At 42.6% G+C, this 15,979-nt stretch overlaps 3 protein-coding genes across 7 annotated transcripts in view; all 3 read left to right on the top strand.

Annotated features, from left to right (window-relative positions):
• The window catches only part of brwd1 (bromodomain and WD repeat domain containing 1), a 31,090-nt gene extending 27,613 nt beyond the window's left edge, over positions 1-3,477 (top strand). The window contains exons 43-44 of one of the 3 annotated variants that reach the window (XM_042063356.1): positions 19-725; positions 936-3,477. In XM_042063356.1, the coding sequence (XP_041919290.1) occupies positions 19-725; positions 936-2,354 (2,126 nt within the window). In that variant the 3' untranslated portion in view covers positions 2,355-3,477. Of the gene's footprint in view, positions 1-18 lie in introns of all 3 variants that reach the window. The other 2 variants (XM_042063357.1, XM_042063355.1) reach the window with 2 other exon arrangements.
• A 1,515-nt stretch (positions 3,478-4,992) lies between these two features.
• On the top strand, positions 4,993-15,049 carry LOC121683639 (bromodomain and WD repeat-containing protein 1-like). Of its 3 annotated transcripts, none has more exons than XM_042063359.1 (15): positions 4,993-5,210; positions 5,817-5,895; positions 6,069-6,200; positions 6,799-6,951; positions 7,064-7,272; positions 8,119-8,218; positions 8,683-8,733; positions 9,216-9,347; positions 10,745-10,894; positions 11,087-11,181; positions 11,576-11,757; positions 12,158-12,292; positions 13,457-13,585; positions 13,796-13,915; positions 14,018-15,049. In XM_042063359.1, exons 2-15 carry the CDS (start codon positions 5,869-5,871, stop codon positions 14,683-14,685), a joined length of 2,283 nt encoding a protein of 760 aa, XP_041919293.1. In that variant the 5' UTR covers positions 4,993-5,210; positions 5,817-5,868; the 3' UTR covers positions 14,686-15,049. The 3 variants fall into 3 exon arrangements, with proteins under 3 accessions (XP_041919293.1, XP_041919292.1, XP_041919294.1); XM_042063358.1 differs by having other exon boundaries at positions 10,736-10,894; XM_042063360.1 differs by lacking the exons at positions 13,457-13,585; positions 13,796-13,915; positions 14,018-15,049 and adding an exon at positions 12,701-13,164 and having other exon boundaries at positions 4,994-5,210; positions 10,736-10,894.
• Positions 15,050-15,408: 359 nt separating this feature from the next.
• The window catches only part of LOC121683640 (mitochondrial intermediate peptidase-like), a 41,399-nt gene continuing 40,828 nt past the window's right edge, over positions 15,409-15,979 (top strand). The window contains 2 exon segments of the mRNA XM_042063361.1: positions 15,409-15,486; positions 15,773-15,932. Of these exon segments, the coding sequence (XP_041919295.1) occupies positions 15,789-15,932 (144 nt within the window). The 5' untranslated portion in view covers positions 15,409-15,486; positions 15,773-15,788.

The raw sequence follows: 15,979 nt of genomic DNA, 5'->3' as shown, positions 1-15,979 counted from the left end.
TCCCTTCCTGTTGTTTAGACCGTCAATCACACCTGAATGGCCACAGTAGTAAGCATCAGGTAAAGAGTGAGGAGAACTCCGACGGAGAGGCTAGTCCCGGAGACAGTTTGGAGGAAGACGAGGACAGTCTCATCGTTCGTCGGAAGTTAACTAGAAGGACGGCAGCTGCTGCCGCCAGCAAAATAAAAAATCTGAACACCAGCGAGGCTGAAGAGGAAACCCCTTCCAGAAGCAGACGACAGCAGGGAGCCCCCAAAACCTCTGAGGAAGAGGAGTGTGATGACTACGAAGAGGTCAGAGATGCAAAATTCCAGAAGCACCCTCACCAAAACGGACGTAAGATGAGCGGAGAGGCCGAAGCCACTTCAAGAAGCCAAGAACAAACATCTGCCTCACGCACACATGCCACCAAGACACCTTCGAATGCCGCTGCCTCACCATGCACTCAAGGGTCTGACGACCTCAGCAGCGTTCCCAGGAAGAGTAAGACGCGGAAAAAGAAAATCATGTCAGACGATGAAGAGGAAGATGACGGGGAACTGTCAGATGGAGAAGATGAAGATGAGACCCAAGAGAGCAACACCACTGAGGAGGATGGAGCCAGTAAAAAGAGGTCATCACGAAGCAGAAACGGATCAAGGAGACATGAGTCCAGCAAGAATCAGGAGTTCTCAAGGAGTTTACAAGAGTCCCCATCTGAAAGTGTAGAAGAGGAGGAGGAAAAGGAGGAGGAGGATGAAGATGAAGGGGAGAGGCCAAGAAAAAACGTCAAGAAGAAGCAAGGTGCTTCGTCAGATGAATGGTCTGACAGAGAAGAGGAAAGCATTTCCAGTCGAAAACCACAACTGAGAGCACTGCCTAAGAAGAAGTATATTGCTGACGACTCGGAAGAAGACCACATCTCTGAAGAAGGCGGTCACTCAAGGAATGGCAAGGAGGAAGAGGAGTATGATGAAGGGGAGAGGCCAAGAAAAAGCGTCAAGAAGAAGCAAGGTGCTTCGTCAGATGAATGGTCTGACGGGGAAGAGGAAAGCAGTTCCAGTCGAAAACCACAACTGAGAGCACTGCCCAAGAAGAAGTATATTGCTGACGACTCGGAAGAAGACCACATCTCTGAAGAAGGCGGTCACTCAAGGAATGGCAAGGGCTTGACTAGTGACCCAAAGCATCATGCCAAATGGAAAAAGGAGCATCAAGACAAACACGGAAGGAGTAAAGCCACCTCTGTAAAACGAGAACAAACATCTGCCTCAGACACACATACCACCAAGAAACCTTCTGTTGCTGCTGCTGCTGCTGTTGCTGCAAGCTCAACACCTGCGCACAAATCTGAAGACCTTAGCGACGTTCCCAGGAAAGGAGGATTGCAGAAAAAGAAAATAATCTCTGATGAGGAGGAAGAGGAAGAGGAGGAGGAGGAGGAAGAATTAGAAGAGGTGGAAGAGGAGGAGGAGGAAGAAGAGGGAGAAGAGTCCTCAGAAGAGGCAGAAGGAGAGAGCCAACAGAGGCAGACCACGGAAGAGGATGGAACCAGTAAGGAGCAGGCTTCATTAAGCAAGAATAGATCCAGAAGATGCGACTCCAGAAGGCATCTTGGGAAATCCAGTAGGAGAGCAGATGAGTCCCTCTCTGAAAGCGAGCCAAGAAAAAGCCATAAGAAAAAGCAAAGCTCCTCCTCTTCCTCCGAGGACTGGTCCCACAGCAAGAGCGAAGAGTCTGACCGGGAAGAGAAACACTTGTCCAGCCGAAAACGACGACTGAGGGCACTACCTAAGAAGTATGTAACCGACGACTCCGAGGATGACCTGGAAGCAGGTCACTCGAGGAACGATAAGGGCTTGACCAGTGAGTCAAAGCATCGAGCCAAACGGAAACGCAACAGAGGCTCAGAAGACTCAGGAGAAGACCACAGAAGCCACAGCAAGAGACGGAAATCGAGGGACCAGTCAGAGAGCGAGAATGATGATGAAGATTACCACAAACAGAAAACGTCAAAGTCAACATCATCCAGAGGTTCCCTGAAGGAGCTCAAAAGGAGGTTGCTCTCTGAGGAGGAGGAGGAGGAAGAGGAGGAGAGGCGCAAGTCTCGACATGGCCAGAAACTCAAACGGAAATGTGGTGTCTCCAGCCCCGAGAGTGAAGAGGAGGTGGAGGAGGAAGAAGAAGAGTCGGGCTCCGAGGTGAGCACCTCTAAAAGGCGAACGGGGAGACGACAGGCAGAGAGCAAGAGGAGGTCCCACAGGAGAGGCAGTGACTCGGATGCAGACAGTGATTACGGGAAACCCGAAAGGGCCACAAAAATCCGGACCAGGTACCGTGGAAAGAGAACTGTGACCTACAATGATAGTGAATGAATGGGTTCAAGCCAGCCAGCATTCAGCCGACCAGGAAGGAGGACGAGGTAATAAATGAAAGAAATAAATAGACACTAACTGGAGACCTTGAAGACAACTTGATGTCCAGGGAAGGGAAAAAAATGAATTGGTAGCAGCACTGGAGTTAACACAGAGCAAATACTGTGAATCTGTTTTAATTCAGGGATATTTATATTTTCTATGAAAAAAAGATTTATAGAACTGCTGGTTTTTGGTTTGGGCAAACCAGTGCCATTCTGCTTCAGTGACTTGTGATTCATTATTTTTTTTCCGTTTGGCCAGCAAAAGTGGGGAAGTAAAGAAAAATAACAATAACACGCATACACAAACACGTTCGGGGGTGGGGGTGGGGTGCTTTGGGTGCTATCTTAATATACCTCCACTCTAATCAAGCATATGTTGCTGGCTTGCACTATGATGCACACTGTACTGAGGTGTTTTTCCTACACTAGCTCTAGCAGAATAGAAACTCAGGGGTCAACTACGTTTACCATAGTCTCAAACTTGCAATTTTTTGTCCCATATTTTTGTTAAATGCTGAAGAGAGTAGAGTAGCATTATATGAAATGATTTCAGATATGGCGGTTTGCAGTTGAAGCACACTCAAAAAAACTGAAATAAACATGTCACCCATTTTCAACACTCCTTTTGTGAAAACGCTTTGGTATCCATGGTATTTGTGGTATTGAATAATTTGTATGAGCCAAAATGTACAAATTTGAGTCCTTACCTTCTCCCCTGCTGTTATTGTTTTCTCTTTTGGTATTTTTTTTTATTGTGTATAATTTACTTTTTGTTCTTTCTAGTTGACATTTTTGATTGTCAAATGACCTTAATGTGCAAATTTTTTTTTTCCATTATGTAGCAAAAGTTTGGCATATTTAAATTGTTTCAGTCGAGCATTATTCCTCCCTCTCTACTTTGGATGCATTGTCTTGCCATAATCAAATTAATTGGTACCCATTTGCGAAGTACAGGAGATCAGTAGTACTTATTGCAAAATGCAGTGATTTCTCATATTGGGAAGAAGTTCTAGTGTTTTGTGTTTATGTATTTTCAGTATTAAACTCCTTGTCAGATTTTGACTGGATACAACCGTTAATTGCCACTTGAGTTACTCAATTGTGTGTGTGTGTGTGTGTGTGTGTGTGTGTGTGTGTGTGCGCGCCAGAGAGAGTGTATCCTTGTTCAGGTTGGGTGTTATGAACACATTTATGTAATCACATTTTTGATAAATGTCCTTTTCTTAATATAACACATTTAATATAACACATTTCACAGGACAAGACCGGTTCTGCAGTGAGGGGCTTAACTTTCTTAATAATAAAATTCTTAGGGGTGTAAATGAGGCAGATTGATCAGAAACGCCCCCCCCCCAAACATTATACGACCTCCATTATACAAAGTCTAATTTCTATTATTTAAAAATAGTTTGGGGCAGAATAATGATCATGGTCATGGAGCCAACATGTCCCCCCAGGATCTTGAGGGTTTATTGTTAGTGTTTTACAAGCAAACATTACTGAATTGGCTCTGGGAATTCTCAAAAATTGTGATTAGGAATTCGTAAAAAAATGTTCTCAACATGATATTTATCGATCATGATCAAAATCAAAATAATGGCAAAATTCTATGACATGGTATTTTTGGAGGTAACCGGTCTATGAGCAAACTGCAAATGGGGAAATCTGCATTAGCAGATTATAAATGTACAGGTTTTGGCCTATATGAGCATAGCATCCGTGGTCTACTGGTTAGGGAATCGGACTTGTGATCGAAGGGTAGCCAGTTTGATCCCTGGCTGGTTGGGGGGAGTGATTTGAACAACGCTCTCCCACATCCACAAATGAGGTGCCCTTGAGCAAGGCACCTAACCCCCAACTGCTCCCCGGGTGCCAGGATTAAGGCTGCCCACTGCTCCAGGGGTGTGTGTTTGAAATGGTGTAAACTGTGTGTGAGTGTGTTGTATACCCCCAGATGGGTAAAATGCAGAACACACATTTCTTGTATACAAGTATACTTGCCTATAAACCTTATTTACATTTACATGTCTATAGTACTTGGCTGATGAGGTCTGGTCACGTAGAGGGGGACCTTTAAAAATAGAGAGACCTTTAAAAAGTAAAAAAGTGACCTATTTTACAGTGTAAATCTAATTAGTTATTTTCAATAATGTGTTACATAGCCTAATACATTTAGGGGTGAATCCATCCCTAGAAGTATTTTTGTTAAAAAGTGTTTAGTGTAAGATTGATTTCATAGGTGTACAGGGAAAAAAAACTTAAGAGTGTACTTACTTCTATGTGAGTAAAGAAGTTGAATCACTTGTACTTTTACTTGATTGTGGAAAGTGTGTGCCTACTTTTAATGGGTGTGTGGCCCCGGAACACTTTTCCCCTAAAAGTCTACATACCCATAAGTCTACAAACCCATACGTTTCATGTTCCCCGGTGTTTCGGTGAGCCTGGAATCGTTGACGAATAATTGACGGGGTACATTTTTTATTTTTTTGACAACTGCATAATCCAACAAATCAAACACAAGTAGTCCCAAAGATCCTTGATTGCTCCGCTTTAACCCTCTCTGGTAGTACCACAATTCAGACTGTGGTAGGCCATCTAAACACTGGAAAACGCAGGCGCATTAGTGTCACAAAATGAGCAACAGTATGGAACTGATGGAGATGAACTGACCTGAGTGGTTATAGATTACATAAGAGTGTTTAGCATGTAATACATATTCGTTCACGCAAGCCTGTTTTGGCTTTTCAATGTTTAATATTGGTTGAAAGTTGAAATCCGTTATAGCCACTGGAAGGAAATCAGTCTTTTTCAGGTGAGAGGCCGGAACTAGCTTATACGTTAATAAATGTATCCACGCGTTTAATGATAGCTAGTTAGGACGACCTTTATTCTATTAACTTCGGCTGGTTTTGACAAAGTAACGTTTGTAAATCCCTACTGCCTGTATCCTCGCTTTGCGCTTTCTCACAAGCAATGCATTTACTTCGAGATAGGCATACCTCTAAAATCTGCTATTGCACGCTTCAACTTCTGCTAGCATTGACTAGCTAAGTTAACTATCAGGCAAATATATATATATTGTTATATATAATTAAAAAACATACATTTTGCATTGCATGATACGTTACTAGTATTTTGTGTCATCCATCCGTTGTCAACATCACATGTATTTAATGAATTTGACCAATTCTGGGTAGAACCTCAAACAGACCTTATATGGATAAGCGCTCAAATTATTCTGGTGCCTCAGAAAGCACCGAATCAGTTCAGACAAGTAGCTTTAACATGGGTAGTAAATAAAAAGCTACTGGATAATTATAACTATTAATTTAGAGAGCATCTACTGTCAATGAGAATTAATTTATACTTCCGTTTTCTTATGGAAATGCATCTATATTTTTAATTATTCCCCTACCAGTAAGCAAGAGAGCACTGACATCACAGAGATCTGTAGTACACTGAAGGACATCATGGAGTACTCTAACAATGTAACCGAGGTAACTGCAAAAAACAAACAAACAAAATCATTTTGATGTATGGTACTATTTTTTCTCTGTAATTTTGCATTGGCAGTCCCTTCACTTTTTGAAAGCACCTTTCACTGACCTAACTCAGATATTTGGTGTGTGTTTGTGTGAATTTTATGTTATTGTTTTGGGTGTTTGTCTAGCCAGGTGCAGAGCCTGCACCTACGCTTGGCCCTCAGGCTTGGAAGAAGCAGTGTAGACGTCTGCTCGATGACATAGTCGAGTCTGAGGATTCTAAGCCTTTCCGTCAGCCTGTGAAGCAGGACTCAGTCTCTGTAAGAACTCCAGCTACAGAACGGCAAACAATACCATACTGTAAAGACAATACCATACTGTGAAGTAACTCAGGCCAGCTGTGGCCTACTGGTTAGCGCTTTGGACTTGTAACCGGAGGGTTGCCGGTTCGAGCCCCGACCAGTAGGAAGTGCCCTTGAGCAAGGCTCCTAACCCCTCACTGCTCCGCTGTTGTAGCAGGCAGCTCACTGTGTCGGGATTAGTGTGTGCTTCACCTCACTGTGTGCTGAGTGTGTTTCTATAAATTTACAGATTGGGATAAATGCAGAGACCAAATTTCCCTCACGGGATCAAAAGAGTGTATATATATTACTTACTTATACTTAGGCCAGAGAGGAACTGATGTGGCTATGTACAGTATGTGTGGTGCAGTTTCCAATAAATTAATCGATATTCTTATCCTGTAATGCATTGGTCATAACAAACTTGTATCTTAAATGTCATTTATTTTTGACATTCAAAATAATAACCTGTTATCTGAATATCATGTTATTTGGATTTGAGATTAAGGTATCAATTAATTTTGATTTGACATTGAAACTGTGGCACTCATGATCGTGTGACTTTCACTCCTCTCAGTACAATGCAGAGGCTTTTGACCCACCAATGGATTTTGGGACTGTACGGTGTACTCTAGAGCAGGATGGATACGAGAATCCTATCGAGCTTTGCAAAGATGTTCAGCTAATCTTTGTCTATGCAAAAGCCTACTCACCAAACAAACGCACAAAGGTTTGCTTTTCAATGCATCTGTTAATTTCAGAGACATTTGGCAATAAATGTGTTTTATAAAAGTGTTAATGATGATGAAAAATCCACTTCGCCCCTCCCCTTCTCTCCTCAGATGAACAGAATAAGTGTGCGTCTGTCTGCGTTTTTTGAGGAACGCATCAGAGAGATCGTATCTGATTACAAGGCGGCAGTGAAAAGCAGTGAGACGCTGCATGACAGCCAGGCCTTCCACAAGAGACAGCAATGCCAGGAGCCTCCGACACCCAACCACGGATCCACTAAGTGGGCTCTGCTGCCTGAGGAGAGAGTGCAGTCTAGCAGGTTCCCTAACTCTGATTTTCCTCAGAACACCGAAGAGATTTAGTTACTGTATATCACTTTGATCTGTGGAGGTCTAGTATCCTCCATGAAAACTTGGGAGGTATTGGGTATTGTAATCAGGTTTGGCTGTCTGTGTTTGCTTGCGTCTGCTCACATAACTTTTGAAAAACACTAGTCCGATTTGCTTATTTATACAAGGTAGAGGGGGTCATCCTATGTTGGTTCTTCTACATGATCAGGATGCTGGATTTTTATTTTTTTCTAATTTTCATCAACATTATGAGATATGGGTGATGGTCTACAGACGCCACACAGCTCTAGAGGGCTTCTGTCTTTTGTTTTGACGTCAGTTCAGCAAAAAAATGCAAAAAAAACTAATTCCTGAAAAATATAGGAAGAATAAGGAGAATGGAGATTTTTCACATAAATCTCCGTTTCTCGAGGTCACCTAGTACAGTCGGTGTGAAGCAAAACACTTCTGACAGGCAGCTACAGCACTAAACTCTGGGGACATGTACGTGAGCCCCCACGTTCATGCCCCCAGAGTGTATCCCTGTAGCTGCCTGACTGCTTTAGCTGTTGGAACTAGCAACTTGAGCTAGATTGTTTTTTTGTTTTTTTCATACCGACAGTACTTGGTGACCTCGAGAAATGGAGATCTATGAGATGAATCACTGGATTTTTCCTTTAAGAGCTCTGTATATGAACCTTTTCTTGCTTTTGTCTCTTCATCAGCTAGAAAAGAGCCGCTTTGAAAACACACAACACATACAAGCACACACACACGCACACACATGCGCACACACCTATACCTCTGTTAATGTCTGATTTTTGACTATCTTTCAGACAAACCAAACCGGAGTGTATTGGCATAGATCTCTATAACGCACTGGAGAATATTGTAGAGAAAATAGATACCTTCCTCGCACAGAAAGCGACGAGTAATGTAAGTACAATGATACCTTAGATGGGCACCAAATATAGACCCTTTCAACAATAAAAACAAAAACAATTCTTGAACGTTCTATTTGGGCCCCAATCTACTTCCTCTGCATTAAGATAACATATGTAATGTTAAAAAGGAAGTCTTGTGGGGCCAACTATGATGCTGATAATGGAACTATCTTGAAAGGGTCTATATTTGAGTGCAACTGTACAGTAATGTTGATACTTTCCTCTCATGGGCCACCTGCACTGATATTGAATGAACATGGAAGTGCAGAAAAAGTCAAGTTCAAATCTCTTTCAAAACATTGCTTTGTGTGGAGTGGAGGGTCTTTTAGAGGGGTAAATCACCCACTACACTCTACCCCTACACAGTAACACACAAAATGGAGGGGCAGGGCCTAGCATATGGGGAGAATTGGGAGGGCACCTTCGTTAAACTTGTGCGATTTGCTTTGTCTGCAGGACTTGAATGCTGAAGTGCCTGGAACATCCTGTGGACCTGGTTTGCGTCAGGTACTTTTATATCTTGCTCTCTTAAAGGTGCAGTCAGCGATTGTACGCAATTTCAAGCCCATAACATTTTTTATCACATTCAGCAATCATCTCCTCACGACTGCTAGCTGACCATTCATTCTGTAAGTACACTGTAAAAAAACAAAAAAATCAGTCTCTGTAGGCAGCCCAGACGAAAACAAAGTGGTGGCAGACTGTCCCCCAAAGAATAGCGAAAGCTTCTCTGGGAATACTGAAGGTAGGGGTGAGGTACCTCCCTGGCGTGTTTCATTTGGTCCTTGGTTAGAATGTAATGTACGTTGTTTTGGACAAAATGTCTGCGAATAAATTTAAATATAAACACAAACAAATATTACTTCCTGCGCAATCACCGACTGCACTTGTAAGGTAATTTCAAAAGAGCCTGTCTTGACAAACTAGTCCCAAATGCTCCACTTTTTGGTGTGTTTGTCTGATTGTTTTTGGTCTCTATGTTTGTCTAGCTGGGAGTAGAGCCTGAACCTATACCTGCCCCTGAGGCTTGGAAGAAGCAGTGTAGACGTCTGCTGGAAGACATATTAGAGTCTGAGGACTCCATGCATTTCCGTCAGACTGCGAACCAGGACTCAGACACTGTAAGAACCCCACTTCTGCAGACAATACCATACCATAAATACAATACCATACCGTAAACACAATACCATACCATAAATACAATACCATACTATAAATACAATACCATACCGTAAATACAATACCATACTGTGAAGACAATACCATACCGTGAAGACAATACCATACTGTGAAGTAGCTCAGGCCAGAGAGGAGCTGTTGTGGCTAGAGATGTACCGTATGTGTGGTGCAGTTTCCAATAAATTAGTCGATGTTACTATCCTGTTATACATGGTTGATCTCTAGTGATGACTTGTATGTTAAGTGTATAGGATATAATGTTTTTTAACCATAGAAAATAATATCATTTTAGCACAATATTATATATGGATTTGAGTTTAAAGATGGATATATATTGATACATTGTGTATATCACCATTATTATGATGACTTGGTGAATTTGATGAATATTCCATGTCTGCATTCCCTATAGTTTCCAGCATGATTTATTAATAGATCAGACTAGATTAGATTAGATTGAACTTTATTGCCATTTAGCAGAGTACATGTACAGAACCAATGAAATGCAGTTGACATCCAACCAGAAGTGCAAAGAAGCATTAAATACCAAAGTGCAGGTTGAGTACAGTATTCTGTGCAGTTATGTAGATGATAGAGATTAATTAATTATGGAGGGGTGTGTGTGCCTTGCTTTTGGCCCTCCTGTCCACAATGATCTCCTTGGTCTTCTGGGTGTTGAGTGCCAGGTTATTATTTTTACACATTAGGTGCTGAACCTCATCCCTATATGCTGTTTCATCCTCATCTCTGATCAGGTCCACCACTGTGGTGTCGTCTGTGAACGTGATTATGGCATTGGAGCCATAAACAGGGGTGCAGTCGTATTATTATTTTCTTCATTATTTCCCTTCTGTTATACTTTTTTAATTTATACTTCTCACCGCACATTGTATATCTCTGTATGTATGTTGCATGTCAACCACCAATTAGGTGGACAGTACCTTTTAAGAAAATGCCAACCACACTTCAACCTAATTAGGTTGATTGAGTGGCAGATCTACTGAACTAGACGCAGTCTATTTAAGGGTGTTTCTCCTTTTTGATCGTTTGCACTGATGATAGTCTGAATGGGATCGAAAATGTTTTGCACTTTGGTAGCACATTGCACTTTCCACCACTTTATGGATTAAAAATCTACTCTTTTGCATCGGCAACATTGGTGTGCGAGTTCATTCTTGATTGAAGGACTGACACACTATTGTAACTAACGAACCCGCCAGGCCTGGAGCCGTTGGCGCAATACCCTGTTTGCCCAAATTTTCATGCAATCCATAACTTGCAAGATCAGTCTTGATTTATCGTTGAAATTGTGTCACCCTTTTGTTTTTAGTCCTTTCAGGACGATGACATCTTTGACCCACCAGGGGATTTCGTGACTGTACGGCGCACGCTAGAGCAGGATGAATACAAGAATCCTATTGAGCTTTATAAAGATGTTCAGCTGATTTTTGGCTATGCAAAAGCCTACTGCCCGAACAAACGTTCAAAGGTTTGCTTTGCAGTGTGTGTGAAACATTTGTAAATAATGCAATATCAATTTAAGTATCTAGTTAATTGAATCAATTCAATTCAAATCAAGTATCGATTATGATGATGATGGTGATGATGACGATGGAGATGATTTCTTTTAGTTTTATTTTAACTTAATTTGAACTGAATCCATTTCCTCCACTTTCTTTAGATGTACAAAACGACTATGCGTCTGTCTGAGCTCTTCGAGGAGCACATCTGGAACATCATATCCGATTACAGGACGGCAGTGAAAAGCACCACCAGGTTCCCTAAACTCTGTCACTTTACTCAGACCAGATCATTTTGATCTGTGAAGTACCAGTGTGCAGAATGCATTAAGGGTTAGCTCAATGTGCGTTCAAGTCAGGACTAGGATCTAGGAAAGGGAAACGGGCTGTAAGACAAAGACAAGATTAATGGCATTTCATGACAGTCATATCATGCTTTGTTTTCACTGTAGTAAACAGCTGCAAAAAGTAAACAGCTGCAAAAAATGTAAATCTGTTCATTCTCAGTATAAGGAATCTCCTTGGTCTGCTTTTGGCCAGGAAAGGGCTACTGTGAAAGCTCAGACACAGGCACACACACACACACACACTCACACACTTGGCCCTTCATTAGTGTGTGAGCAACCCCCCTCTCTGCCTTGCCTGCGCAGCAACCAGAAAAGGCCTGCTCTGAAAGCTCCGGAAAAAGTGGTAGTGAAATCTTCAACCAAATCTACCTCAGCCAAAGTGACTGCAGCGGAGAGGAACTGCACGAGAACGCGCCGGCGACACGGACAACGCAGGTCCCCCACCCCCAAGTCCTCATCCGATGATGAGGAGCAGGTGTCTTTGAGTAGGTGTCTCCTTAACCCAAGGAAACAACTTGGGGAAAATGTGGACTAAATGGCTCTGGCTTTTCTTTCCTTCAACTGCCTGTTGCAGGCAGAGTGAAAAGAAGAAACTTGTCTGAACTTCGAAAGTAATTTATTTCCTCAAACAGCACAATACACCAGTTGAAAAGGGTGCACTGGGGTCTAACTAGTGAAGAAGAATGATGGATGCTCTTCTCAACTCAAAAATTCATATGTCATATAGTTATAATAGTTCTCAAATAGATACCTTGCTGACTTGGTGGTAATGAGATTGAGGTATCATCTTCATATTTGTTCTCTTCTCTAGTGTGCCGTTTTTCAGACTCCAAGAGTTAAGTAAAGCAAAGGAGCCGAAATGTTAAATATTGTTTTGCTGCCCAGTATTAGAGAGCGAGACTGAAGTGAGCCTGAGCGACTGGGATGACCTTTCACCTTTGTGTCAACAACATGTTCGGAGAGACAAATGGTGGTCCAGCCAGCCTACTCGGCTCAAAGTTGGCAATTGCTTGAGAAGGGGTAAGAGTTGTCGTAATCATCACAAATGAGACTGTACCTCTGAAGTTACAAATACAACAAATAAAGCTCAAGTTGTAATATAGAGTGTTTTCTCATTTAACAACAGTATTACAAACAAAACACGTTACTTACAGATGTTGAAAGGTGCTATGTGTTTTTTTCTTGTTTGTTTGATGGCATCCAAAAATGACCTAGAAAAAGCAAGAGAATGTGAAGTGTCATGAGCCCTCTCACTCCACCGGGTTACCACCTTAAGTGGTTTCCATTATCTTCCACTCTGCTCACCACTCTCTCTCTACTCAGCCTAACTAGCTCCACCTGTCCCTGCTCTGCTCTGCTCTAATTACTCTGCCAGCTGCGCTGCATTACCCACTAACCTCTCCCAGTATTTAAAGCCCTGTCTTTCAGCTCTCCTTTGTCAGATCGTCTGCAAAGCTCACACCCGGAACCTGTTTGCTCGCGCTTCTGGCTCACGCTTGTTTTGTGACCCCGGACCTGCCTGAATCTTGGATTCTCTTCTGCCCCAGAAAACCAGACCTGCTTTCTGCCGTAACGACTCCTGACTACTCTTCGATCCCGGTAACTCTGACCAGCCTTCTGCCTTGCTACTACGAATTTGGATCTCCCTTGAACTGTACTTCTGCCTCGTTTCATCCGCCCTGTTGTGTCTGTGCCCCCCCCCCCCCAGGACTTCCGGACCACCCACCACCGGCGTCATAGGACGCATCGGTGCCACTGGGGGGGACACAGTCACAGCACATTGGACGGAACCCCTGTATCCCTGTTATTCCCCTGGAATAACCCCTGGAGCCTTCACTCACTCCCTACTTCCCTTTTCCCTGAAGTTTAATAAACTTTCTGGTGTGACGCAATTGTGGTCCTCTGGTCGTCTGTCTGAACCGTGACAGTGAAGAAACAGTTTTGATTAACATTAAAAACATCTAAGCTCTGTGTTGTCAAGATATCCACTGAAGTTACCTTGCAAACCAACTAGCGCCAGGCTGGCTCTCTTGTAAGACCACATTGTGTTTGCTGTATTTAATGCAATATTTTGGCTGTGTTCAAGACAACTTGTAACCTACAGAATTCCACATAGCTTCCACAAGCAACTCCACAACACAAAAGAGCTGAAATGTTAAATATTGTTTTGCTGTCCGTTGTTAGAGAGCAAGAGTGAAGTGAGTCAGAGCGACTGGGATGATATTTCACCTTTGTGTCAACAAAATGTCTGGAGAGACAGGCCACGGTCCTGCGGACCCACTCGGATCCAAATGGGTAACCACTTGCAAAGGGGTAGGAACATTGTCTTAATCATCACAGACAAGATATACCTCTGGAATTGTGTTCATATAGCAATGCCTGTTGTGTGTGATGTATGTATGCTACTGAGACCTTAAATTTCCCCTTGGGGATCAAAAAAGTATCTATCTATCTATGCCGATTTTGCTGTGTTACATAATCAAGATGCCAGTATATTGTGTTGACTCTGCTGTTCTCGCGCAGTTAAAAGTGAACATGAAGAGATGGCATCTGGAGGAGAGAGGAGTGAGGGCAGGATGGAGAGCGGTGTCACCAATGGGAGCCACCAACCAATAAAGAAGTGTGTCTCTAAGGGACGAAACGGTGGGTACTACAGTATTGCCATGTTTTGGGAGAAAACTCCTTCCAATATTCAATTATTTATCTAATTACTTATCAATGTTGAATGATTATTGACTTTACTAGAGTCTACTAGATGCACTTCATGGAGACACAACAAGTGCAAAGAGGCTGCCAGGGAAGGGAAACACTTGTTCTGCCGAAAACTACAACGGAGGCCACCCCCTAAGAAGAAGTATGCGCTCGATGACTCTGAAGGAGACCTGGAAGGTTGTCACTCGAGGAGTGGGAAAGGCTTGATCGGTGACCAAAGGCATGGAGCCAAACAGAAACGCGCCATAGCTTCCGAATCAGACCAAAGACGCTGTGGCAAGAAACAAAAAGCACGGGAGCTTTCCGAGACTGGGAGTGATCGCGAAGAATTCCATGCACGGAAAACAAAAAAGGTGGCACCATCGAGAGGTTCCCTCAGGGAGCACATAGGGAGGTTTCTCTTTGAGGGAGAGAAGAAGACCAAGACTCGACTTGGCCAGAGGGGAAGCTACAGGTCACAGAAATATATTTGCTCTAGCTGTGAGGGTGACGATGAGGAAGAGGAGGTAAGGAGCAAGACTCGCCTGAAGGCAAACCACATGTCGCAGAAACTCAGTCAGAAATGTGGTTCCTCCAGCCCTACGGAGGAGGAGGAGGAGGAGGAGGAAGAAAAGGAGGTGGAGGAAGAAGAGGAGGTGGGGAGCAAGTCTCGACTTGGTCTGACATTGCAGGGATCGGAGAAAGAGGAGGAGGAAAAGTAAGGCTCCAAGCTGAGATAAAGAGATAAAAGAGAAGATGTCAGCTAGAGAGTAAGGTGGTGCACGTGGGAGGTCCATACGATGATGATGTCTTGCATGGGAAATTCTGAACGGACACTAAAATCTGAATCAGGAACTATTGATTGAGAAATCAGTAATTGTTTGAAAATGAAACGATTTCTCATTGGCAATAAGTTCTAATGTTCTGCGTTTTTGTAGCTTCAGTATTAAGGTCCTTGACAGATTTTGAAGAATGCACCTGTTACTTGCAGTTACTCAATGCATGTGTGTCCTTGTACAAGAGGGGTTTTCTGTGAGGACGTTTTTTGATCACTGTTATCTTATAGCCAGCACTTTTACCAACAGAATCAGAGATGTTTGATTTTGAACTTTTCTTATTAAAATAAATGATAGTTCATAGCTAAGATCTGTGTGACTGGTTGTGTTCATGAAGCAAAATTACAGGGAATGTTTAACTGTAAACAATGACATAGTGCAAGTACTTAATGATCTGTCAGCCTATCCTGTTTGCAATGCAAATCTCAGGTCATTGCAACTGAAGACTTGTCATATTGGCAAATAATAAAATAAATAAAAATACAGGAATGCAAGGGGAAAAAAATGTACTTAGCAAATTTAAGATATGTATCAAATTTTAGGAAATGTATTTATTTATAACGGCAAGAGAAGAGCACTGCTCCCTCGACTGCCCTAGGAGAAGATGTCACAAGATGGTTAGTGTGATGTCATCATTCAGCGACCGCCATAATCTTTACTAGCCATGTGAATGTTGTAGCTGTGTTGGTAAGAAACGACAGCCAGTTTTGAACGATTTTGATGTTTTAACGGTAATAATATACTCCGGTAAATGGTTTGCTCGGCTTGTTTTGTGTTGTGAAATACTTGGAATTCCTGCGTTTGGCTAACGTTAACGGACAGAGCTAGGAGCTACATTGGCTGTAAGTTAATGATATCCATCTAACAGCTAGTTAGCGGTTAACATCAAAGGGCAAGGTTAAATTAATTACTTGTATAATTATGTATATGTTATTTCTAAAACTGTATGTATTGTACTTTCCACCGAAAACAGCCTAAGCACACTCGCAATGTCCTCTTGCAAACGATTGCTGTCAGTTTTGCGACATAGAGGGGCGTCCTCCGTGATCAGAAAAGTCGCTACATGGTCACCTGTTGGAGCTGCCTTCAATGCCAAGCAACAGAGAAGACTCGACCTGTTTGAGAAAAATGTCGTACGTAGTGTACTTTTCACTTCGTAGTGTACTTTTCACAGATAACA

The sequence above is a fragment of the Alosa sapidissima genome, chromosome 15 (assembly GCF_018492685.1).
Source record: "Alosa sapidissima isolate fAloSap1 chromosome 15, fAloSap1.pri, whole genome shotgun sequence".
Taxonomy (NCBI): domain Eukaryota; kingdom Metazoa; phylum Chordata; class Actinopteri; order Clupeiformes; family Clupeidae; genus Alosa; species Alosa sapidissima.
Note: the sequence above shows the minus strand (reverse complement) of the source record. Positions and strands in the feature narration are given on the sequence as shown.